The sequence below is a fragment of the Oncorhynchus mykiss genome, chromosome 2, assembly GCF_057628025.1.
Source record: "Oncorhynchus mykiss isolate SJ-2025 chromosome 2, ASM5762802v1, whole genome shotgun sequence".
NCBI classification, from domain to species: Eukaryota; Metazoa; Chordata; class Actinopteri; order Salmoniformes; family Salmonidae; genus Oncorhynchus; species Oncorhynchus mykiss.
In genome coordinates, this window is record NC_143023.1 from 101,338,192 (window position 1) to 101,362,992 (window position 24,801).

Here is a 24,801-nt window from a genome sequence, read left to right on the forward strand (position 1 = left end):
ATTTACAAATGATTTATTATAATACTGCTCTATTCTGCCTGCAAAGAAGTGTCACTTCTCACCGTGTATTCAGTATTGTTGTGGACACAAACAGGTTTGGGCACTGAAAGAACACACAATAAAACGGTCAGACAATGGTTGAGACATAACAGTTGTTGAACGGTTAAGTTAGTCACAATTCCTGCACCATATTACCATCATGACACCTGCACCATGTTACCATCATGAAACCTGCACCATGTTACCATCATGACACCTGCACCATGTTACCATCATGAAACCTGCACCATGTTACCATCATGACACCTGCACCATGTTACCATCATGACACCTGCACCATGTTACCATCATGACACCTGCACCATGTTACCATCATGACACCTGCACCATGCTACCATCATGACACCTGCACCATGTTACCATCATGACACCTGCACCATGTTACCATCCTGAAACCTGCACCATGTTACCATCATGACACCTGCACCATGTTACCATCATGAAACCTGCACCATGTTACCATCATGACACCTGCACCATGTTACCATCATGACACCTGCACCATGTTACCATCATGACACCTGCACCATGTTACCATCATGACACCTGCACCATGTTACCATCATGACACCTGCACCATGTTACCATCATGAAACCTGCACCATGTTACCATCATGACACCTGCACCATGTTACCATCATGACACCTGCACCATGTTACCATCATGACACCTGCACCATGTTACCATCATGACACCTGCACCATGTTACCATCATGACACCTGCACCATGTTACCATCATGAAACCTGCACCATGTTACCATCATGACACCTGCTCCATGTTCATGACAATATTTACATTCATCCTGGGTTTAATAATTACCTCCAGGTTGAAGTTAAAGTCTAAGTACATGATATGTTTGAGTGAGCACTGTGCCTTTCGACTTTCTTGGAATAGAAATATGAAGTCACTGTTTTATCACTTTACACAGTTTTTAAATTATGGTGCATGATGGTTCAATGATAGGGTCCAGTGACAGGGTCCAGTGACAGGGTCCACTGACAGGGTCCAATGACAGGGTCCAGTGACGTGGTACAAAGGCTTCATAAACACTACAGAAATGTGTTACAAATAATCTATAACCATGTCAAATTAGACAAACCTGTGCTTTATAATTGGTGTTACAAAGGCATTTCCTAAAACACCTGCTAAATGTATTTTGTTGTTACTTTTAAGGTTGGAATCAACATGCAGAACCTCCAGCAGAAAGACAGGTAAGAAACCATTGGTCCACCAGCTCAGGGACAAGCTACACTATTCACAGTCCGATGATTATGTCACAGAGTTATGGCACATTTATGAACCCTTTATAAAGCACGTTATAGATGCTTTGTAACACCTTTATGTAGTGCTTATGAAGGCTTTATGAAGTAGCTAGAATGAAGAGCTGTTTGGTGCTAACATTCCACTCCTTGTCATATGCCAAACATTTAGCACAAACAGACTTGTACCCAGGTTACCTGGTAGCACGTTAAGGTGCCTCTCTACCCTGTCTCTACTCACCACATGTATTTATCTGACAGCAGTCCACCGTCTCGTTGACCAACACCTCACCGTACTTCTTACAGGTAACAATTTCTTGGGGCGGACATTTCACTGGTTCACACTGGACACTCAGTGTGTCAGCATTACACGTGCACTTCTGGCAGTTACTGTTCCAAGTCTCACCAAACTGTGTTGGGACAAAACAAACACTGTTAACAGAGACTTCAAATTTGTTAAGACGAGGACTGGCCACCCCTCAGAACCTGGTTCCTCTCTTGGTTTATTCCTAGGTTTCTGCCTTCTAGGGAGTTTTTTCTAGCCACTGTCTTTCTGCCTCTGCATTGCTTGCTCTTTGAGGTTTTAGGCTGGGTATGTGTAAAGGCTTTGTTGCTGCTGCTGATGAAAAAAGGGCTTTATCAAATACATTTGATTGATTGATAATAACAATAGGGCTCCAGCCTCTTCAGGGCTGGACAACTTACAAGCCCCAATGAAACTAGTAAACTGATTAAAATAATGGGGGTTCTATACAGATCCTTTTTGTGGGCTATTTATTTGATTTATTTCACCTTTATTTAACCAGGTAGGCTAGTTGAGAACACCTTTATTTAACCAGGTAGGCTAGTTGAGAACAAGTTCTCATTTGTAACTGCGACCTGGCCAAGATAAAGCATAGCAATTCGACACAAACAACAACACAGAGTTACACATGGAGTAAAACAAACATACAGTCAATAATACAGTAGAACAAAAGAAAACAAAAAGTCTATATACAGTGAGTTCAAATTAGGTAAGTTAAGGAAATAAATAGGCCATGGTGGTGAAGTAATTACAATATAGCAATTAAACACTGGAATGGTAGATCGGCAGAAGATGACTGTGCAGGTAGAGATACTGAGGTGCAAAGGAGCAAAATAAATAAATAAATAAATACCAGTATGGGGAGGAGGTAGATAGATGGACTGTTTACAGATGGGCTATGTACAGGTTCAATGATCTGTAAGCTAATCTGACAGCTGGTGCTTAAAGCTAGTGAGGGAGATGTGAGTCTCCAGCTTCAGAGATTTTTGCAATTCGTTCCAGTCATGGGCAGCAGAGAACTGGAAGGAAAGACGACCAAAGAAGGAATTGGCTTTGGGGATGACCAGTGAGCTATACCTGCTGGAGTGCGTGCTATGGGTGGGTGCTGCTATGGTAACCAGTGAGCTGAGATAAGGCGGGGCTTTACCTAGCAGAGACTTGTAGATACGCCCTGGCCTTAGTATTTCTGTGTTTTCTTTATTATGTTGGTTAGGCCAGGGTGTGACATGGGTGATTTATGTGTCTTGTTTTGTCTATGGGTTTTGAAGTCTATGGTGTTGTGTTCAGATGAGTGTTCTAGGTAAGTCTATGGTTGCCTGGAGTGGTTCTCAATCAGAGGCAGGTGTTTATCGTTGTCTCTGATTGGGAACCATATTTAGGCAGCCATATTCTTTAGGTATCATGTGGGTGATTGTTCCTGTCTCTGTGTTTTGCACCAGTTAGGATTGTTTCGGTTTTTCCATGTTTTCTTATTTTGTATATTGTTCACGTTTTCATCTTTCATTAAAGATGTTTATAAATAACCACGCTGCGTTTTGTTCCGCCTCTCCTTCCCAGGAAGAAAACCGTTACAGGTTTGACGACGAGTATTAAGCGAGGGCCAACCAACGAGAGCGTACAGGTCGCAATGGTGGGTAGTGTATGGGGATTTTGGTGACAAAACGGATGGAACTGTGATAAGACTGCATCCAGTTTGTTGAGTAGAGTGTTAGAGGCTATCTTATAGATGATAGACATCACCGGAGTCGAGGATCGGTAGGATGGTCAGTTTTACGAGGGTATGTTTGGCAGCATGAGTGAAGGATGCTTTGCTGCGATATAGGAAGCCGATTCTAGATTTAATTTTGGATTGGAGATGCTTAATGTGAGTCTGGAAGGAGAGTTTACAGTCTAACCAGACACCCAGGCATTTGTAGTTGTCCACGTATTCTAAGTCAGAGCCGTCCAGAGTAGTGAATCTGGACGGGCAAGCAGGTGCGGGCAGTGATCGATTGAATAGCATGCATTTAGTTTAATTTGTGTTTAAGAGCAGTTGGAGGCCAAGGAAGGAGAGTTGTATGGCATTGAAGCTCGTCTGGAGGTTAGTTAACACAGTGTCCAAGAGGGGCCAGAAGTATACAGAATGGTGTCGTCTGTGTAGAGGTGGATCAGAGAATCACCAGCAGCAAGAGCAACATCATTGATGTATACAGAAAATAGAGTCGTCCCGAGAATTGAAGCCTGTGGCACACCCATAGAGACTGTCAGAGGTCCAGACAAAAGGCCCTCCGATTTGACACACTGAACTCTATCAGAGAAGTAGTTGGTAAACCAGGCGAGGCAACCATTTGAGAAACCAAGGCTGTCGAGTCTGCCAATAAGAATGTTGTGATTGACAGAGTCGAAAGCCTTGGCCAGGTCAATGAATACGGCTGCACAGTAATGTCTCTTATCGATGGCGGTTATGATGTCGTTTAGGACCTTGAGCGTGGCTGAGGTGCACCCATGACCAGCTCTGAAACCAGATTGCATGGCGGAGAAGGTATGGTGGGATTCGAAATGGTCAGTAATCTGTTTGTTAACTTGGCTTTCGAAGACCTTAGAAAGACAGGGTAGGATAGATATAGGTCTGTAGCAGTTTGGGTCTAGAGTGTCACCCCCTTTGAAGACGGGGATGACCGCGGCAGCTTTCCAATCTTTGGGAATCTCAGATGATGCGAAAGAGAGGTTGAACAGGCTTGTAATAGGGGTTGCAACAATTTAGGCAGATCATTTTAGAAAGAGAGGGTCCAGATTGTCTAGCCCGGCTGATTTGTAGGGGTCCAGATTTTGCTGCTCTTTCAGAACATCAGCTATCTGGATTTGGGTGAATGAGAAATGGTGGGGGCTTTGGCTGGTTGCTGTGGAGGGTGCCGGGCAGTTGACCCGGGGTAGGGGTAACCATGTGGAAAGCATGGTCGACTGTAGAGAAATTCTTATTGAAGTTCTCAATTATAGTGGATTTATCAGTGTTGACAGTGATTCCTAGCCTCAGAGCAGTGGGCAGCTGGGAGGAGGTGCTCTTATTCTCCATGGACTTTACAGTGTCCCAGAACTTTTTTGAGTTAGTACTACAGGATGCAAATTTCTGTTTCAAAAAGCTTGCCTTAGCTTTTCTAACTGCTTGTGTATATTTGTTCCTAACTTCCCTGAGAAGTTGCATATCACGGGGGCTATTTGATGCTCATGCAGAACACCACAGGATGTTTTTGTGCTGGTCAAGGGCAGACAGGTCTGGATGGAACCAAGGACTATATCTATTCCTAGTTCAACATTTTTTGAGAGGGGCATGCTTATTTAAGATGGTGAGGAAGGCACTTTTAAAGAATAGCCAGGCATCATCTACTGACGGGATGAGGTCAATGTCATTCCAGGATACCCAGGCCAGGTCGATTAGAAAGGCCTGCTCGCAGAAGTGTTTCAGGGAGCGTTTGACAGTGATGAGGGGTGGTCGTTTGGTCGCAGACCCATTACGGATGCAGGCAATGAGGCAGTGATCGCTGAGATCTTGATTGAAAACAGCAGAGGTGTATTTGGAGGGGCGAATTAGTTAGGATGACATCTATGAGGTGCCCGTGTTTACTGATTTGGGGTTGAACCTGGTAGGTTCATTGATCATTTGTGTGAGATTGAGGGCATCAAGCTTAGTTTGTACGATGGCCGGGGTGTTAAGCATGTCCCAGTTTAGGTCACCTAGTAGCACGAGCTCAGAAGATAGATGGGGGGCAATCAATTCACATATGGTATCGAGGGCACAGCTGGGGGTAGAGGGAGGTCTTGTGTCTGGAAAGTATGGGAGAATGTTTTACATATATGGAGGAACATAATACTGTAACACAAGAGAGAGATACACTTATAGAGTGCATTTGCCATTCTGGTAAAATGCATTGTCTATTATATAGGAGAGGAGACCAGAGGAGGCCATGAGAGTATGGAACAGCTGAGCACGCTAAAAACAGACCACACGAAGGGAAGGTGACACATAGGCGCCTAGGGCAACCGGACACACTAAAGATGGAGACACATAGTCTGCTGACCCTAGATAACACACAAACAGATAACATAGAGGAATGTATAGTAGTATAGCTGAGCACGCTAAAAACAGAGGAGACGCATAGTCTGCTGACCCTAGATGACACACATACAAAGGAACGCATTTAGCTAAGTGCAGGGACAAAGCAAGGGTCTTGTCACCATTATAATCTAACGGAAAGCAGATGTGGTTGTTATCGAGCTGAACAAGCAGGATGCACAGATGGACTGAGGGAAGTAACTTCATTTGCATGTGGGATGGACTCATATGTTGTATGTGTATAAATCAGAACCAGTGCTCTGAATAAGGTGTGTGTTCCGCGGACCACTCCGGCTTGCAATACAGTGTATTAAAAGTCTATTTTTGAATTCACAGGTTCTTGCAAGTGTCATATTTTGAAATGATTAGCCACGACAGAACTTGGCGAGCTTGGCCAGGAGTGACAGGGACTGAGACGTTCTTGGCTGACGACGGGTTCTTTGGACAATCTTGCAAACAAATGTGGCCACACAACTATAAAAAAGGTAAGCTTGTTCTTACGTAGTTGAAATGTTTGTATAGATTGCTTCAGAGATCCTGTCTCAGCGAGAGGGGCGTCACGTAGGTCTCTCTTTAAAATGTCCTAAAAACCCAGTAAATGTTGAAGAACTTTTGAATTCAATGAATTGCATGCATGTGTGTAAGCTTGGGAATTGTATAGCAAATACGAATGTGCATGCATGTCTAGTGAGTAAGTAAGCGGGGGTTGTGAACTTCGATGGTGTCGGGTGTGTAATTGGGCATGTTGCGGCTGGGATCTGGCGCAGGGCAATAGCTGCCTGCTTATATGGTTAGAACATAAATAAGTAGTAGAAGGGCTGAATGGACAGGTTACTTATGAATACTTATGAATACAGCTCTAAAAGAATAGAGATCTGCATAAATAAGTAGTTAGAAAAATCCTGTAGTACCGCTTCAATAAAATTAGTAGAAGGGCTGAATGGACAGGTTACTTATGAATACAGCTCTAAAATAATAGAGATCTGCATAAATAAGTAGTTAAACAAATATTCATGGCTACCGCTCTGAAAAAGAGGACTGAACGGATGAATATTTAGAACGCAGGAAGAACGCTGGCTTGTGCGACGTTCAACTGAAAAAGGAAATCCTGCGAATATAAAACGCTCCGCCTAGCTAAACGGGGGTTTATAAATCAGTAGGTCACGCCACGATATTGCTCTAACGTAGAATAAAGATCAATACGGGGTGGATGAATAGGATATGAAGACAAGCTGATCCGATTAGACAGTAGTCTTGTCATATCACAGAAATCCTATCAGTCTAGGCTTATGTTGAGGAAGTGTATTAAGCCAATAGAGAAAGACTGTGTTGTTTTTTAGGTAAAAACAAAAGGACAAGTTGATCCGATTAGACAGTAGTCTCGTTATATCATAGGGGTCCTATCAGTCTAGGCTTATGTTGAGGAAGTCTATTAAGCCAATAGAGAAAGACTGTGTTGTTTTTAGGTAAAAACAAAAGGATCGAATGAATGAATGAAAATAAACGAATGAATGAGAAGAATGCTGTAATATAATTCTGTGTGAGCATAGAACAGTAGGAAAAAGGACAGGTTGTGTGTGTTTAGACAGAACGTCCAGAAGAGGGAGTGCGCAGCCCTCGTGTGACAGAGTATAAAGTTGAAGAAGGGTGCCTCTGACTTCTTCTGACTGGCCAAAAGTGATCCTCTATCACAGTTTGATACAGTTACAGTGATCCCTATCATAGTTTGACTACTATTAGGTAGAGGGAACAAAAGTAAGGAACATCAAAATAAAATAAGTTATAAGCATGGATAAAAACACTGATGTGATAAAGTGGTAAGCGATTGCAGTAGGGGTAATAAAAAAGTGTCAAAACAAGTAATAAATAAAAATAATTAAAGAAGCATTAACCGAATAGCATAAAACGGATAGAACAGTGTGTAACAAAAGAGAAAGCAGAATCACCAATAAACTGAAATTATACTATAACGTTAAAATAAGTCTAGGTTAATTAAGATAAAGAGTGATGAATAAGTAAAATCTAGGACACATGAATAATTCCTAAACAGTGCGAGCAGAGTAAGAAACAGACGTTAGTCACTCTGTGTTCACAGAGGCTACGGTCTAAAAAATAGCCTGAAGTGTAGAGAGGGGTGCAAAAAATAGTGGCATGGAAACAAATGGACTGTTTCTCCCTGGAATATAGAGATAGCGAAATTTAATAAAGCCATAGAGTCACTGAAAGAAGCGCAAGTTAATTCTACCAATTCGGCTTGAATATGAAATAACAAACTGGATAATGTAGGGCAACATTACCCGGTAAACAGGATAAACAAATTAAACGATTCAGGTAGGAATTGGAACAATCACATAAAACCATAATAAGAAGCTCAATTTACCAGCGTTCTGATGTCAGCATTCTACCATCAGAAAAAACATTACGATGGGGGACAGATATGATTCTGCTTGCCCTCGCAGACGTGCGAATGGTTTGCAAAGCTATAGAAAATATCTAAGCGTAAGAAGTGGTAGATGTGGAGCTAACAAGTATGGGGGAAAATGAGTGTAAGATGACACTGGAACTTAGTGCGGTAGCAGAGAATGCCGCTATACAGGAGTTTGCACCCTTTTCAAAAGAGCAACAACTAATCGTTTTGAGGTTAGTAAGAATGGAATTTTCACCAAGCGGTGTATCGATGTATCGAGCGTGTATTGATCTGATCGATCAATAAGTGGTTCAAAGAGATTACAATTTATATGTGATGAAATACGTACTAGATCACGTTTTACCAAACTTCTAGTAAGGTACCGATGTGATTTACTAATAGCCCCACTTGGAATCATTTTGCATTGAAACAACAGTTTCAGTGGTAATGAAATACGTGGAGAAGTTGTTATTAGTGTCAACATACGGAAAATAAACGTATATGAGAAATCACAAACGTGGTAAAATTAGTTAGAAGAAAAGCAAATTGTAATATATGGGTGTTTTCAATTTCTACGGGTAAGATACAGATAACCCGAGCAGGAAGAAAATATGCGTTCTGTGCATGGCTAAAACTTTTATCGCATGCTCAGGAAAAGTAAGGGGATTTTAGTTTTGTTAGACATTCTATAGCGTCATTTTCTGAAACTGCTAAGACGCTTAGAGAATAAAATCAATATATGTGTAATACTATTGGCTTGCTGAATTAAAAGGTAAAATTGTGAATGTTAACGAAATGTACATTTATTTTCCAGAAAAAAAGGGGCTACATTTTCTCTGGTCAAAATGTCATTGGAGACTGTGGTACTGAGGAAAACAGTTAGAGATATTCGGCCACTTTTTTTTATTTTTTATTTTTTTATTTCACCTTTATTTAGCCAGGTAGGCTAGTTGAGAACAAGTTCTCATTTGCAACTGCGACCTGGCCAAGATAAAGCATAGCAGTATGAGCAGACAACACAGAGTTACACATGGAGTAAACAATTAACAAGTCAATAACACAGTAGAAAACAAAGGGGGAGTCTATATACAATGTGTGCAAAAGGCATGAGGTAGGCGAATAATTACAATTTTGCAGATTAACACTGGAGTGATAAATGATCAGATGGTCATGTACAGGTAGAGATATTGGTGTGCAAAAGAGCAGAAAAATAAATAAATAAAAACAGTATGGGGATGAGGTAGGTGAAAATGGGTGGGCTATTTACCAATAGACTATGTACAGCTGCAGCGATCGGTTAGCTGCTCAGATAGCTGATGTTTGAAGTTGGTGAGGGAGATAAAAGTCTCCAACTTCAGCGATTTTTGCAATTCGTTCCAGTCACAGGCAGCAGAGTACTGGAACGAAAGGCGGCCAAATGAGGTGTTGGCTTTAGGGATGATCAGTGAGATACACCTGCTGGAGCGCGTGCTACGGATGGGTGTTGCCATCGTGACCAGTGAGCTGAGATAAGGCGGAGCTTTACCTAGCATGGACTTGTAGATGACCTGGAGCCAGTGGGTCTGGCGACGAATATGTAGCGAGGGCCAGCCGACTAGAGCATACAAGTCGCAGTGGTGGGTGGTATAAGGTGCTTTAGTGACAAAACGGATGGCACTGTGATAGACTGCATCCAGTTTGCTGAGTAGAGTGTTGGAAGCCATTTTGTAGATGACATCGCCGAAGTCGAGGATCGGTAGGATAGTCAGTTTTACTAGGGTAAGCTTGGCGGCGTGAGTGAAGGAGGCTTTGTTGCGGAATAGAAAGCCGACTCTTGATTTGATTTTCGATTGGAGATGTTTGATATGAGTCTGGAAGGAGAGTTTGCAGTCTAGCCAGACACCTAGGTACTTAAAAGTTTAAAAGTCTTAGTATCTGGATAGGGTTTTTCAGTTCAGTTTCAGATTGGGTATGCAGAAGGATGGAAGTGTTTTTGGCCTATAGGAGATAGTGGGTTTCCTTTGGAAGGGTTTTCAGTTCAGTTTCAGATTGGGTATGCAGAAGGATGGAAGTGTTTTTGAAAATGTATTTAAGTTGTTTCTAAAGAAAAGAGAACATTTTAATGGTGTCAAATGCCCTGAACCCTAAGAATTTCCCGTGAAGACTGATCAACTTCACTAGAAATTGCTGTAACAGGTGGGATTTAATTATAAAATGATTGAGAAACACCAGTCTCTATTCAAAGTGTACCATCACTTTGAAATTATATTATTTCCTTGGGAAAAAGATGAAGAGTTGTAATCTTAAATTGACTAGTTATTCAAATAGGTTTATTTTTTATTTAACATGGGTTTATAGGAGAAATGATCAGTTCCCTGGGGTTATGGTCTTTGGGTAAATACAAAATGTGCTTTGTTCATTCTGCATATAAAATATAAAATGGAAATATATGTTAACAAGGGATAACAGTTACTCCAAATAGTTTACTGGAGTGGGGGTCTCTGCGAGGGTTATGTTGATAACTACATAATCTGTAACTCATCTGAGAGATCGCCAGTAGAATAAGGGAGTTATCATGGAATGTGACGTCAGAATGCATTAATGCTTGGGAGAGATTATCACCACAACAAGTGTGTGTGAAACTCAAACCCACCCTACTGGCTGAGTAGTGAGGGGTAACTGTGTCTGATGACCTGTGAACTGTATCTGGAATGATATGTGCTGGGAGAAGAAAGACTAAAGGGGATTGGGATAATGACCTTTTATTACCAGGCCACTCATGACAGAAAAACAGAGGCAAAAGGGCGCATGGTAAAATAGATATTACTGGTACTAAAAGTTTTTAGTATAAATGTTAATTATTAAAGGGAGATGTATTGAATTGAGTAGGTCAAATGTGAGTTAAAGTAAACACTAAGGACTGTTATCCTGAATATTGGATTGGACAATTTATAAACAACATTTAGTTATGTTTTGGTTATAGGACTGTTTAAATTTACTAGGCCTAGGGAAGCTCTGGAAACTAATCCTGAGACAGGTTGATTGACAGAACTAGCAGAATATTAGATTAAAGGTTTTTGTTTCTTTTATTTTACAATATCATTGTAATTGGAGTGATACATTGGAATGACATCAGTAATTGAATAAAAAGTATAGTCTGTTGTGTGATAACACCCAAGGATGAAGAAGAGACCAATATGGGCGTAGAATGAAATGGATGGACGTTTTCCTCAGGTTTAATTACATTACAAATAGTGGTAATTTATTGCAAATATGCAGTTATTATAATTTACTTTACTATTTTTCTTGTTTGGTCAATTTATTTTTGTTTTGAGGAAAATAAGTGTGTATATTGTTCCTGAGGAGAGACTGATATAAATGGACTAAAAATGATTTAAGAATGTTTAAGTATGTATCAAACTATGGAAGGAAATTAGGAGTAGTGACTTATGTATTATGGGTTATAAAAACTGTAACTACATTGGGGGCTCATATATGAAGGTTATGGTAGAGGAGGGGTGTTATTTCTTGAAACAATGTATATTAATAGACGAGATAACTCACAGAAAAGGAAGGACAGTTGGTCTTGTAAAAATATAGGGATATAAAATATAGGGACAATTCTAAAAGTAAATAGAATATTACACATACCTAAATTAAGGTAAAAGTAATAAGTAGTGGCATTTTGAACACTAGAGCAAAAGTTTAAGAAGCTTAGGACTTAGTTTTGTTAGGATTGGATATTCTTCCACACTGGAAGACTGATTACATGTTATTCTTACAGCAGTTGCTGTAGGGACCATAATTTGGCTATCATTATGAATATTACTGTGGCAGGAGGCCAGGTATTTGAGACAGAATGTTTACATAGGGCTGTTATTTAATAATTAAGATTTAGTGATCTTGCTATAAGAAGAAAGTCTGTTGTCAGGAAATAACCCATGTGTTAGTGTGTATGTCCCCAGGAAAAAAACAGCACATAAGAGGCCAGATGGAAGTGCATGGGCTGAATTCTGGAGACAGAGTGTACATCTAGATACACCAGGCTGGGGATATAGTTCTTACAGCACCTGCAGTGGTAAAGATCGTCATGTCTCTCTTTGGTGAGCTTGAAAACACCATGACAGAGGACGTGAAACAAAAGAGAGAGAGAGAGAGAGAGAGAGAGAGACTAGATTCCACTGTAGACATACTGGGTTGAGTTTGGGGGTTACTTGTTTTATTTGTTAATGTATCATATGAAAAAGGATAGATGTTAGGGTAGGTGTACTCTAAACAACATGTTGAAGGCTCGATGTGAAAGCCCATTCAGTGTTGAATTACTTCAAGAATAAATAAGGTTGATTAAGGTTATGCACATGCTTATCAGTTGAAATAGAGCAGATGGGGAACTAAGTAAAAAATGACATGATTTGGGAACACCTCTCAGAACCTTCGGCCGAAAGGGGAAGACTGGATAAAAGCACGAGGAAGCCAATTAGGGCTTCCATTTTTGTGTAGTCCAGCAGAAAAGTATCCTGGAGGCATAGTGAGGTGAAGAGAGAGTGGGAATTGTCATGGTCTCAGATTTCAGTATTCATGAATACAGTCATGCATAACATATAACATTGTCAATACTGTTATGTTTTGTCCTTTGTTTTCCAAGTCTTATGTTTAGGAAACCAGATGGAGAAGGGTTCGCCAGCTTCAGCTGGAATGTCAGTTTGTGTGATGAGTGATGGAAATAAGAGAATGTATGGTGTAATCATAGAACAGAGGCCATTAGTCTCTAAGTCTGAATGCCTCACAGAAAGAAGACAGAAACCTGAACCAGGATGAGAGGTTCCACATCTGATGATCCAAGGGGACCAGAAGGACCTCTCCCAGTGATACCAGGAGATCTAGTCTACGTTCGAGTGTTCCGAAGGAAGTGGGATCAGCCGAGGAGAGAAGGACCCTACGAGGTGGCAATAGCCACAAACACGGCCGTCCAAGTGAAAGGAAGCAAGACGTGGTATCATCTAAACCACTGCACCCGAGTCCCGACGGAGAGAAGGACACAACCATACAGAGATGAGGACACAGAGGATGCTGATTCACTAGGCGGGAGCCCGGAGGGAGCAGGAGCAGCGGAAACGATCAAAGCGCCGGGGGAGGAATCAAGAAAATGGCAGACCAGATACAAGCCAAGATACAACGAGTGCATCAACTAACACACTCAGAAGAAGCACCAGGGGAAAAGAGCCTGAAAAGAAAAGAGACAAACAACCAAAGTTTCCTCCAGTATGACCAGAAAGCCCAGAAGGGGGGGGGGGGTAACATGTCTGCTACTCCTGATGATATACCTGTTGGGGCAAACCTTGTTGATGGAAGCCCTCTAGAGTGGGACCCCGAAGTATCACCTACAGAATGGGAACATCTCTTCCCTAAAAATTGACACCCTTCCAGATGGAAGCCCAGTCCGGCCTGAGGAGGGAGCCTCAGGGGAAGAAAGAGGAGGAGAGGCCTCACAAGGAACAGAAGGAGAGACCCCACAAAGAGGAGGAAAAGTCCAGCAAGCTGAAAAAAATGGGGATTTCCCCAAAATTGACTTTTCAGCTCTTGAATTGTCTCCTTAACAGACACTTGAAGTTAGAACCACAGAAGAACAATGACATTGACATAACAGAAGTAACAGTGAACGCTAGTATAGCAACAACAGACTCACGCACAATCAAGATGTAGGGTGGAAACAGGAAGAGAAGAGAGGAACCAGTCAAACAATCTAAAAAGACTGACAAGGTTAGAATCTCTGTCCCACCTCAACACATAACTGAAACAGGAAAACAGAAGACAAAAGGATCAAACCCGTACCGGAGATTGCATTCGGTGGATGGACACATCATCAAACGAAGGGAGAAGTCATTTGGAACTCCAAAGGATGTTACCTGACATGAATCAAATACGCGGAAGAGTGGGAGTTTATCATGAACAAGATAACACCAGCAGAAGGTGAAGAATTAATAGTTGAAATAACGAGAAGAAGATTGACCGAAGGGAGTAGCTCCTCAGTCATTAGAATTGGTCTTACGCCAATACCTAAACAGGAAGAGCCTGTGGTAGCTAGAAAGCATCAGAACCAGTAGGGTTCTTTACTGACATTTGGAACTTTTTGACAAACTCTAATGATAAACCTCAAGACAAGAACATTGTAAAAACAACATCTATCTCAGAATCTGAACCACTCAAGGACACCACACGAGAAGAAGTAGTGAAGAATGAGTGGTACGAATGGGCTAAGTATACAGCAGAAATAAACATAGGAGGGACAATTGTATTTTGTGTAGAAAATCACCTTGGTCTGATCTTTTGATAGTACCTGAACCTGCATCATTTGAAGAATGTGTTAAATGTAAAATGTTCAATGTATTCAGAGAAATACTATATTCCTTTGTGTAACATAGAATGCAGTTTGGCACTAGGTAACACTAAAGGCAGACGTGAATTAAATAAAAATATGTTGGGAGAACATGAATGTGCAACATAAGAACTGAATTGAATGATCCTCAGAATGATGGGTTTACTATTGTAAAAAGAAAAGAAAAAGGGGAATAAATGAATGTTTTTACAGCTATGGAGATAATGGGATGGATGTGGGAAACACTATAGTTAATTGGAGATAATGGGATGGATGTGGGAAACACTATAGTTAATTGGAGATAATGGGATGGATGTGGGAAACACTATAGTTAATTGGAGATAATGGGATGGATGTGGGAAACACTATAGTTAATTGGAGATAATGGGATGGATGTGGGAAACACTATAGTTAATTGGAGATAATGGGATGGATGTGGGAAACACTATAGTTAATTGGAGATAATGGGATGGATGTGGGAAACACTATAGTTAATTGGAGATAATGGGATGGATGTGGGAAACACTATAGTTAATTGGAGATAATGGGATGGATGTGGGAAACACTATAGTTAATTGGAGATAATGGGATGGATGTGGGAAACACTATAGTTAATTGGAGATAATGGGATGGATGTGGGAAACACTATAGTTAATTGGAGATAATGGGATGGATGTGGGAAACACTATAGTTAATTGGAGATAATGGGATGGATGTGGGAAACACTATAGTTAATTGGAGATAATGGGATGGATGTGGGAAACACTATAGTTAATTGGAGATAATGGAATGGATGTGGGAAATACTATAGTTAATTGGAGATAATGGGATGGATGTGGGAAACACTATAGTTAATTGGAGATAATGGGATGGATGTGGGAAACACTATAGTTAATTGGAGATAATGGGATGGATGTGGGAAATACTATAGTTAATTGGAGATAATGGGATGGATGTGGGAAACACTATAGTTAATTGGAGATAATGGGATGGATGTGGGAAACACTATAGTTAATTGGAGATAATGGGATGGATGTGGGAAACACTATAGTTAATTGGAGATAACGGGATGGATGTGGGAAACACTATAGTTAATTGGAGATAATGGGATGGATGTGGGAAACACTATAGTTAATTGGAGATAATGGGATGGATGTGGGAAATACTATAGTTAATTGGAGATAATGGGATGGATGTGGGAAACACTATAGTTAATTGGAGATAATGGGATGGATGTGGGAAACACTATAGTTAATTGGAGATAATGGGATGGATGTGGGAAACACTATAGTTAATTGGAGATAATGGGAAATACTATAGTTAATTGGAGATAATGGGATGGATGTGGGAAACACTATAGTTAATTGGAGATAATGGGATGGATGTGGGAAACACTATAGTTAATTGGAGATAATGGGATGGATGTGGGAAATACTATAGTTAATTGGAGATAATGGGATGGATGTGGGAAACACTATAGTTAATTGGAGATAATGGGATGGATGTGGGAAACACTATAGTTAATTGGAGATAATGGGATGGATGTGGGAAACACTATAGTTAATTGGAGATAATGGGATGGATGTGGGAAACACTATAGTTAATTGGAGATAATGGGAAATACTATAGTTAATTGGAGATAATGGGATGGATGTGGGAAACACTATAGTTAATTGGAGATAATGGGATGGATGTGGGAAACACTATAGTTAATTGGAGATAATGGGATGGATGTGGGAAACACTATAGTTAATTGGAGATAATGGGATGGATGTGGGAAACACTATAGTTAATTGGAGATAATGGGATGGATGTGGGAAACACTATAGTTAATTGGAGATAATGGGATGGATGTGGGAAACACTATAGTTAATTGGAGATAATGGGATGGATGTGGGAAACACTATAGTTAATTGGAGATAATGGGATGGATGTGGGAAACACTATAGTTAATTGGAGATAATGGGATGGATGTGGGAAACACTATAGTTAATTGGAGATAATGGGATGGATGTGGGAAACACTATAGTTAATTGAATACACTATTTGGGTGTTAGAAACTGCAGGAGTTAGTCAATTTGATAAAGTAATGATTGTAAAACACAAAGGTAAAATGTGGTAATATCACACAAGTAACATTATATCTTGAAATGGTAAAGAATCAGGATTAAGGAATAGCTGATAGTTTCTGGATGTGTGGGCATACTACATGCTCATGCTTCATCAAAATGTAATGTATTATTTTTTTGTTGTTTCTATACCGAACTAGATCTTTTACTCATATGAAATACTAGAGATGTTTGGTCTAGTTAGGTTTTCTTTAAATGTTTTTAATTTGATCTTTTACTCCTATCTATGTTATTGTTGGGAGATGATTGGTCTAGGTGATTAGTAAGCTTTATTTTTGTTAATCAACTGTTGGTATTATGCTCCATATATGTCCTTTTAGTTTTTGGTGCTTAATAAGCACCAGAGGAGGGTTATATGGGAGAATGATGTACATATATGGAGGAACATAATACTGTAACACAAGAGAGAGATACACTTATAGAGTGCATTTGCCATTCTGGTAAAATGCATTGTCTATTGTATAGGAGAGGAGACCAGAGGAGGCCATGAGAGTATGGAACAGCTGAGCACGCTAAAAACAGACCACACGAAGGGAAGGTGACACATAGGCGCCTAGGGCAACCGGACACACTAAAGATGGAGACACATAGTCTACTGACCCTAGATAACACACAAACAGATAACATAGAGGAATGTATAGTAGTATAGCTGAGCACGCTAAAAACAGAGGAGACACATAGTCTGCTGACCCTAGATGACACACATACAAAGGAACTAATTTAGCTAAGTGCAGGGACAAAGCAAGGGTCTTGTCACCATTATAATCTAACGGAAAGCAGATGTGGGTGTTATCGAGCTGAACAAGCAGGATGCACAGATTGGGATATAATGGTGGCAGATGGACTGAGGGAAGTAACTTCATTTGCATGTGGGATGGACTCATATTTTGTATGTGTATAAATCAGAGCCAGTGCTCTGAAAAAGGTGTGTGTTCCGCGGACCACTCCGGCTTGCAATACATTCTATTAAAAGTATATTATTGAATTCACAGGTTCTTGCAAGTGTCATATTTTGAAATGATTAGCCACGACAAAAGGTAAATGTTTAGAAGTAGGAGCTCAAATTGAGCTTAATGTGAAGTGAGCTGTTGAACCATTTCTTCTGACAGATTTATTGTGGTATACATCCACATTATTACCTGTTTGGGTTTTCCATCAGGTCCTGTGCATCCTTGAAGGGAAAATAAGATCTTACGTCATACATGCTGGTACTTTGAGACACAATTAAACAATGTATTCCTCAAACTGACACATCCTTACCACAGTCACGAACACAGGTGTCAGAGAATGTGTTGAACAAGATGGTACCCTCAGGGCAGAAACAGCCCTCCATGAATGAGTCACATACAATGTCACGGGTCATTTGTGCACCCTGACATGAATGCACATATTTTTCATTGTATCTATGATAAGAAAAATCTATTAATTACAGACTAGAAACTTTGGCATAGACTGGAAACCTTTAAGAATGCATGTACTTTAGGAAGTGGTGTAAAATAATGAGATGGGAAAGAGATGCGATGGGAATGAGACGAGATGGGAATGATATGGGAATGAGATGAGATGAGAATGAGATGGAATGAGAAGGGAATGAGATGAGAATGAGTTGAGAATGAGATGAGATGGGAATGAGATGAGTTGAGAATGAGATGAGATGGGAATGAGATGAGAATGAGATGGGAATGAGATGGGAATGAGATGAGATGGGAATGATTTGAGATGGGAATGAGTTGAGATGAGATGAGATGGGAATGAGATGAGATGGGAATGAGATGGGATTGAGATGAGAATGAGATGAGATGAGATGGGAATGAGATGAGAATGAGATGAGAATGAGAAGAGATGGGAATTAAATGGGAATGAGATGGGAATGAGATGAGAATGAGATGAGATGGGAATGAGATGAGATGGGAATGAGATGAGATGGGAATGAGATGAGATGGGAATGAGTTGAGATGGGAATGAGTTGAGATGGGAATGAGATGAGATGGGAATGAGTTGAGATGAGATGAGAATGAGATGAGATGGGAATGAGATGGATACCTTGAATTGCATGTTGGCTGGATTGTAGAGCCACATGCCTTATACACTTTGGTCTTAGGGCATGTCAGATCTGTAATATGGTCAAGATGGAATGAAAGACAAAACAGTAAGTTCACAATGTGTAAATGCAGGTTGTCAAAATACAAATAATTAATGTAAATCGTAAAGTTATTAGAATTATTTAAAATCGTATTAACATCTATCCTGCATCCGAAATTGGATCCTATTCCCTACTTAGATCACTACTTATGGCCGAAGCCTGGTCAAAAGCAGTGCACTATGTAGGGAATAGGATCCCATTGGGGACACAGGTCTTATTAGATATGAAAGTCCTTCCTTACCACATTTTACATTAGTTGATTTACTCCAGTCGATACAGACTCCAGCTGCAGCACACCTCACGGCGTAGGCTTCCAGGCTGGAGCAGCCGACTGAGATATTTGGCATGTGGCAGACATCAAACTTACAGGCCTCGAAGAAGGGTTGTTGTGGGATAACGTCATGGCATTGCTTAAAGACCCTTCCAAAATAAAGAACCCATTTAAGTTATTATATCGGTCTAACCCAAAAGGGGCTATAACATGTCACGACAGATTTCTTACAAATATTGATTACTCTATGCCTTACACGCTAAATTATTTGTGAAGCATCTAGTTCTTATGAATATGACATATTTTATACGGCATAAACAGTCTGTAAGATACTTTTGGTTCTAAGTTATGGAACAACAACCCATGCTTTTACCGGAGAGTTTACAGACTTGTATGTATGCAGTGTCACAGCAACCTCAATCAGATTCCCTTGTCTTTGTAATATAGCTGTCTCTTTGTGTTATTACAAGGTTACATGTCTTACGGGCTAAGTATGATGTCACAGATTGATGTCTTTCCTGACGGGCAGGTTGGAGGCTTAGGGGTAGGTGGGGTAGGGGGTTGCCGTTCACAGTAGGGTTTTTTAACATCAGGAATCTTCCATTCATGAGCCATCCCAGGACATGATGGGTCAATCTGTCCATTCGGTAATCTGCAATCATTTTTCCTGATATTGTCACAGGTACCTTTATAAAGGTACAATAAATATGGGAATGAGAAAAAACACAAGTTATTTTATGTCAGAAACAGCTGCTCATAACTTTAAGCCTACCTACAGTATATTTTAATTGGTAATGCTATCATTGTAACTGTACAGTGAACTCTTTAAGGCCATAGAAATGCAAAAATACGCAACAAAATAACATTAAATCATTGCAACAAATGTTCAGTTTACTCACAGAGTACTTACTACAAGCTGTTCATCTGAATCATACTTAAAGTGTTTTTGGTCTACATAATGGATGCATCCCAAATGGGACCCTATTCCCCCTGGTTAAAAGGAGTGCACTACAATGGGACCCTATTCCCCCTGGTTAAAAGGAGTGCACTACAATGGGACCCTATTCCCCCTGGTTAAAAGGAGTGCACTACAATGGGACCCTATTCCCCCTGGTTAAAAGGAGTGCACTACAATGGGACCCTATTCCGCCTGGTTAAAAGGAGTGCACTACAATGGGACCCTATTCCCCCTGGTTAAAAGGAGTGCACTACAATGGGACCCTATTCCCCCTGGTTAAAAGGAGTGCACTACAATGGGATCCTATTCCCCCTGGTTAAAAGGAGTGAACTACAATGGGACCCTATTCCCCTGGTTAAAAGGAGTGCACTACAATGGGACCCTATTCCCCTGGTTAAAAGGTGGTTAAAAGGAGTGAACTACAATGGGACCCTATTCCCCCTGGTTAAAAGGAATGCACTACATTGGGAACAGTGTGCCATTTGGGATGCAGTAAAGCCTACATACTTACCACACTGCCCCTCTGTGTTGTTGTAGAATAGGGAGTTTGGCAGGGTTACACTGAACATAAGGGACTTAAACATCACTGTTGCTTTAATGGCAGGGATCTTCAACAGTAACTCCACCCCAGTGCTGGTGATCATGAGGTCTTCATTAGAAAAGGTTGGGAAGATCTGATTTCCATTGATGTAAACCTTGTGAATAATAAGGAAAAACATTACATAACGGATGAGAATAGAGAACAGAATAACATTACAATAATGTAACTAAGATATGAACAGCTTCCAGAACTAAATTAAGTCACAAGGAGAGTTGGTAGTCTGTTAATAATTTGTCAATATAATGAAATTCTTTGAAATGTCATGGGAATGTTTCAGATACCTTGATGATGGTTTTGAGTTAATGTGACGGCATCATCAAAGTGGTTAACCAATATGTAATGTTGCTAAATAACTATTTGTAACTACTGTAGTGTAGTACTGCAAATTACATTTGTTGTAGTCGGCAAGATCAGATATCCCTATTAATCAATACCCCCACGTTACAAAAAAATAAATAATACATTTGAAAATATGAAGCTAGATTATTTTAAGTCTTAAAGTGGTATGACAATGTCTATCTCAAATAATGTCTATTTCAAAAAATGTCTGTATCAAATAGTGTCTATCTCAAATCATTTCTATCTCAAAGTGCACTTTTTTAAAGTGTATAAATGTGAATAATAGCACAGTTATAATTACCATATTTGTTGTCACGTTTAATCTCTTTGGGGTAAGAACGATTTTATAGGACTTGTAATTGACAATCAGAGACTGAGGGCAGGTCGCATGTCCAGACGGATCGCAGTTATAGTTGTCGATGATGACACTGAAGTTCTGTAGAGGAACTATTTCTTTAATCAAAACGTAGGTGCAGTTTTCCTGGAAACTGTAATATTGGCCATCAAATGTGACGTAATGAGGGTCTCCCCATCCGTAGCATATACCTGAGAGATAGAACAGAAGAAGGTAACAAATAGATAGATCACTCATCAATAAAAGAGTTTAAAGTCCTACTCCAATATTCCCCCCCACTTCTAAAACCAAAGTTGCGCCACTGGATCAGACCAACTCCTTGAAGTTTTATACTTGGGATATCACTTTCCAACAGGAAATGTTCAAAAATCACTGGAGGACATCTTTAAAACATGTACACTTGGAGTAATACGTATTTGTAGAAGGTGAGAAGAGATGATAATTAAAAACATTACGTTTTGAACTTACATTCACATTCGTAGTGATAGCAGCAACCTGATTCGTCATAGACTTTCACTGGTGGGTATCCATTTTCACACACAGGCTTTTCTACAGACTCACAGACCACAAACGTTGTGGTTATTACACCCCTGTGGCAAGTCTGAGTAGTGCAGTTGTCTGTCTTCCAAGTCTCACCATCCTAAAGTTGAAAATTTATGTTTTAGTCCTGAAAGTAAACACACTACGTACTACACAACACGATGAACAACACAACACTATAAACAACACAACACTAGGAAATACACAACACTATGAACTACACAACACTATGAAGTACACAACACTGTGAACTACACAGCACTATGAACTAAGAAACATAATAATTCTGTTTATTTTAATTCATTACCTTTCTTGGTGGAATGACATATTCACAGCCCTTGTAAGGTGTAGTCGGGGACAATGTAGATGTTGTAGTATGGGTAGCTTCTGTTGTTGTTGAGACAGTGCTGACTGTAGTTGAGTCAGTGCTGACTGTAGTTGAGACATTGCTGACTGTAGTTGAGACAGTGCTGACTGTAGCTGAGACAGTGCTGACTGTAGCTGGGGTCGTAGAGAGACATGGTCTGGCTTGTTTCTCAACAACACAACTTGAGTTACAGTAGGAGGTGAAACACCAGCCTGCCCCATCAGTCTCATTATATATCAAGGAACCTAAACATAAACATAATATCAGTAATGAATAGATATTAAATGAAGTGTATGAACGCAACACGTAGTCACAATTTATCATTTTAATGAAAGAAGCTATCACTTACCAGCAGGGAAATATTGTTTTTCATATGGGCAAAAACATAATGTGGTAGGATTTGTGGTTGGGGTGGTCGTTGGGGTTGTGGTAAAGGTTGTTGTTGGGGTAGTGGTAGGAGTTATTGTTGGTGTAGTGGTAGGAGTTGTTGTTGGGGTAGAGGTAGCAGTTGTTGTTGGGGTAGAGTTAGGAGTTGTTGTTGGGGTAGAGGTAGGAGTGGTTGTTGAAGCAGCTGAAGTAGTTGTTGGGGTAGTGGTAGGAGTTGTTGTTGGGGTAGTGGTAGGAGATGTTGTTGGGGAAGTGGTAGTAGTTGTTGTTGGGGTAGTGGTAGGATTTGTAGTTGGGGTAGTGGTAGGAGTGGTTGTTGAAGTAGCTGTAGTAGTTGTTGGGGCAGTGGTAGGAGTTGTTGTTGGGGTAGTGGTAGGACTAGTTGTTGGGGTAGTGGTAGGAGATGTTGTTGGGGTAGAGGTAGGAGTTGTTGTTGGGGTAGTGGTAGGAATTGTTGTTGGGGTAGAGTTAGGAGTTGTTGTTGGGGTAGAGGTAGGAGTGGTTGTCGAAGCAGCTGAAGTAGTTGTTGGGGTAGAAGTAGGAGTTGTTGTTGAAGCAGCTGAAGTAGTTGTTGGGGTATTGGTAGGAGTTGTTGTTGGGGGAGTGGTAGGATTTGTTGTTGGGGTAGTGGTAGGAGTTGTTGTTGGGGTAGTGGTAAGATTTGTTGTTGGGGTAGTGGTAGGACTAGTTGTTGGGGTAGTGGTAGGAGTTGTAGTTGTGGTAGTTGTTGGGGTAGTTGTAGTCACTGTTGTTGAAGTAGTTGTAGTAGATGTTGGGGTAGTGGTAGGTTTAGTTGTTGAAGTAGTTGCAGTAGTTGTTGGGGTAGTGGTAGGAGTTGTTGTTGGGGTAGTGGTAGGACTAGTTGTTGGGGTAGTGGTAGGAGTTGTAGTTGTGGTAGTTGTTGGGGTAGTTGTAGTCACTGTTGTTGAAGTAGTTGTAGTAGATGTTGGGGTAGTGGTAGGTTTAGTTGTTGAAGTAGTTGCAGTAGTTGTTGGGGTAGTGGTAGGAGCTGTTGTTGGGGTAGTGGTAGGAGTTGTTGTTGGGGTAGTGGAAGGTTTTGTTGTTGGGGTAGTGGTAGGTTTAGTTGTTGAAGTAGTTGTGGTTGTTGTTGGGGTAGTGGTTGGTTTTGATGTTGGGGTAGTGGTAGCAGTTGCTGTTGTAATGGTTGTTGTTGTTCTTGTTGTTGGGGTAGTTGTTGTTGTTGGACTTTCTGTTGTTGTTGTTGTTGGAGTAGTTGATGATGTTGTAATGGTTGTTGTGGGCCTTTCTGAGGTGGTAGTTGTCCCATTGCTACAAACATCAACAACATCAACACAACATCTGACTCTGATCTCGTAGTTGTAGCACATTGGTGGGATGCCTTGATCCTTGTTGCGGCATATCAGTCCAACTGAGGGATTGCATTCAACATTTTGACCTAGTTCGGCCAAAGGAACATAGATGTTGTCTTTGGCTCTGCATTCTACATCCTTAGGTTGGCTACAAATATCAATACCAGATTTCCTTATATTTTCTATGGTTTCAAAATCTCCTCCTTCTGGTCCAACAGAGGGATAGTATTTGCTAATCCAGTCTGACCATTCACAGACAGTCTTGGTCAGGCAGTGTGGAGTAGTAGTGGGTGAAGTGGGTGTTGGTGAAGTAGGGGTTGTTGTGGGGGTAGTGGAAGGGGTTGTTGTCAGTGTAATGGTTGTTGTGGCGGTAGTTGTAGGGGTTGTGAAGGTGGTAGGGGTTGTTGTGGGGGTAGCAGTAGGGGTTGTTGTTGGGGTAGTGGTAGGGGTTGTGGTTTTGGTTGGGGTAGTGGCAGGAGTTGAGAAAACAAATGTGGTCGGTGCTTGAGTGGATATCTGTGTTGTAACACTTGGTGTAGTTGTTGGAGTTGGGGTGCTGGGACAGGGGTTCATAATCCGGACAAAAGTTCCGTTCTCTTTGCAGGTGGCAGTAATACAGGTCCCATCACCGTCAGATGTGTGATATATGGTCGCTCCATACGGGTATGTTCTGCCGTCGTAGAAACAATAGCAAGCTGCAATAGGATTATCACAAGGAACACAAGTTAATATCAGGCTAATGTTTCAGTTATTATCATGTAATCATCTTGTCATGTTACCTTCTTGGTAATAATGTAGGCTAATGTTTCAGTTATTATTATGTAATCATCTTGTCATGTTACCTTCTTGGTAATAATGTAGGCTAATGTTTCAGTTATTATCATGTAATCATCTTGTCATGT

The 24,801-nt window shown here is 40.6% G+C and overlaps 2 protein-coding genes across 2 annotated transcripts in view; both read right to left on the bottom strand.

The window, feature by feature from the left end:
• Nucleotides 1-29: 29 nt before the first annotated feature.
• LOC149985324 (intestinal mucin-like protein) lies at nt 30-18,715 on the bottom strand. The gene is made up of 5 exons (XM_090215659.1): nt 18,651-18,715; nt 17,868-18,010; nt 17,747-17,778; nt 1,564-1,732; nt 30-103 (listed from the first exon to the last, which is right to left on the bottom strand). Exons 2-5 carry the CDS (start codon nt 17,968-17,970, stop codon nt 30-32), a joined length of 378 nt encoding a protein of 125 aa, XP_090071785.1. The 5' UTR covers nt 17,971-18,010; nt 18,651-18,715.
• A 177-nt stretch (nt 18,716-18,892) lies between these two features.
• Nucleotides 18,893-24,801, bottom strand: part of LOC110502631 (mucin-2) — a 51,315-nt gene continuing 45,406 nt past the window's right edge. Inside the window, exons 31-38 of the mRNA XM_090215667.1 lie at nt 22,531-24,594; nt 22,122-22,426; nt 21,743-21,914; nt 21,221-21,465; nt 20,491-20,674; nt 19,506-19,707; nt 18,992-19,170; nt 18,893-18,909 (exon numbers count right to left, since the gene is read on the bottom strand). Coding sequence (XP_090071793.1) covers nt 18,893-18,909; nt 18,992-19,170; nt 19,506-19,707; nt 20,491-20,674; nt 21,221-21,465; nt 21,743-21,914; nt 22,122-22,426; nt 22,531-24,594 — 3,368 coding nt within the window. The remainder of the gene's footprint in view (nt 18,910-18,991; nt 19,171-19,505; nt 19,708-20,490; nt 20,675-21,220; nt 21,466-21,742; nt 21,915-22,121; nt 22,427-22,530; nt 24,595-24,801) is intronic.

What these genes read in the sequence shown, in the direction of transcription:
- LOC149985324 (XM_090215659.1), bottom strand. Translation starts at nt 17,970, where the DNA reads ATGACCCGTGACATTGTATGTGACTCATTCATGGAGGGCTGTTTCTGC. An exon ending in CTGATGGAAAACCCAAACAG is followed by an intron (nt 1,733 to 17,746) that starts GTAATAATGTGG and finishes GTCCCAACACAG; the next exon opens with TTTGGTGAGACTTGGAACAG. An exon ending in CTGTCAGATAAATACATGTG is followed by an intron (nt 104 to 1,563) that starts GTGAGTAGAGAC and finishes GTGTTCTTTCAG; the next exon opens with TGCCCAAACCTGTTTGTGTC.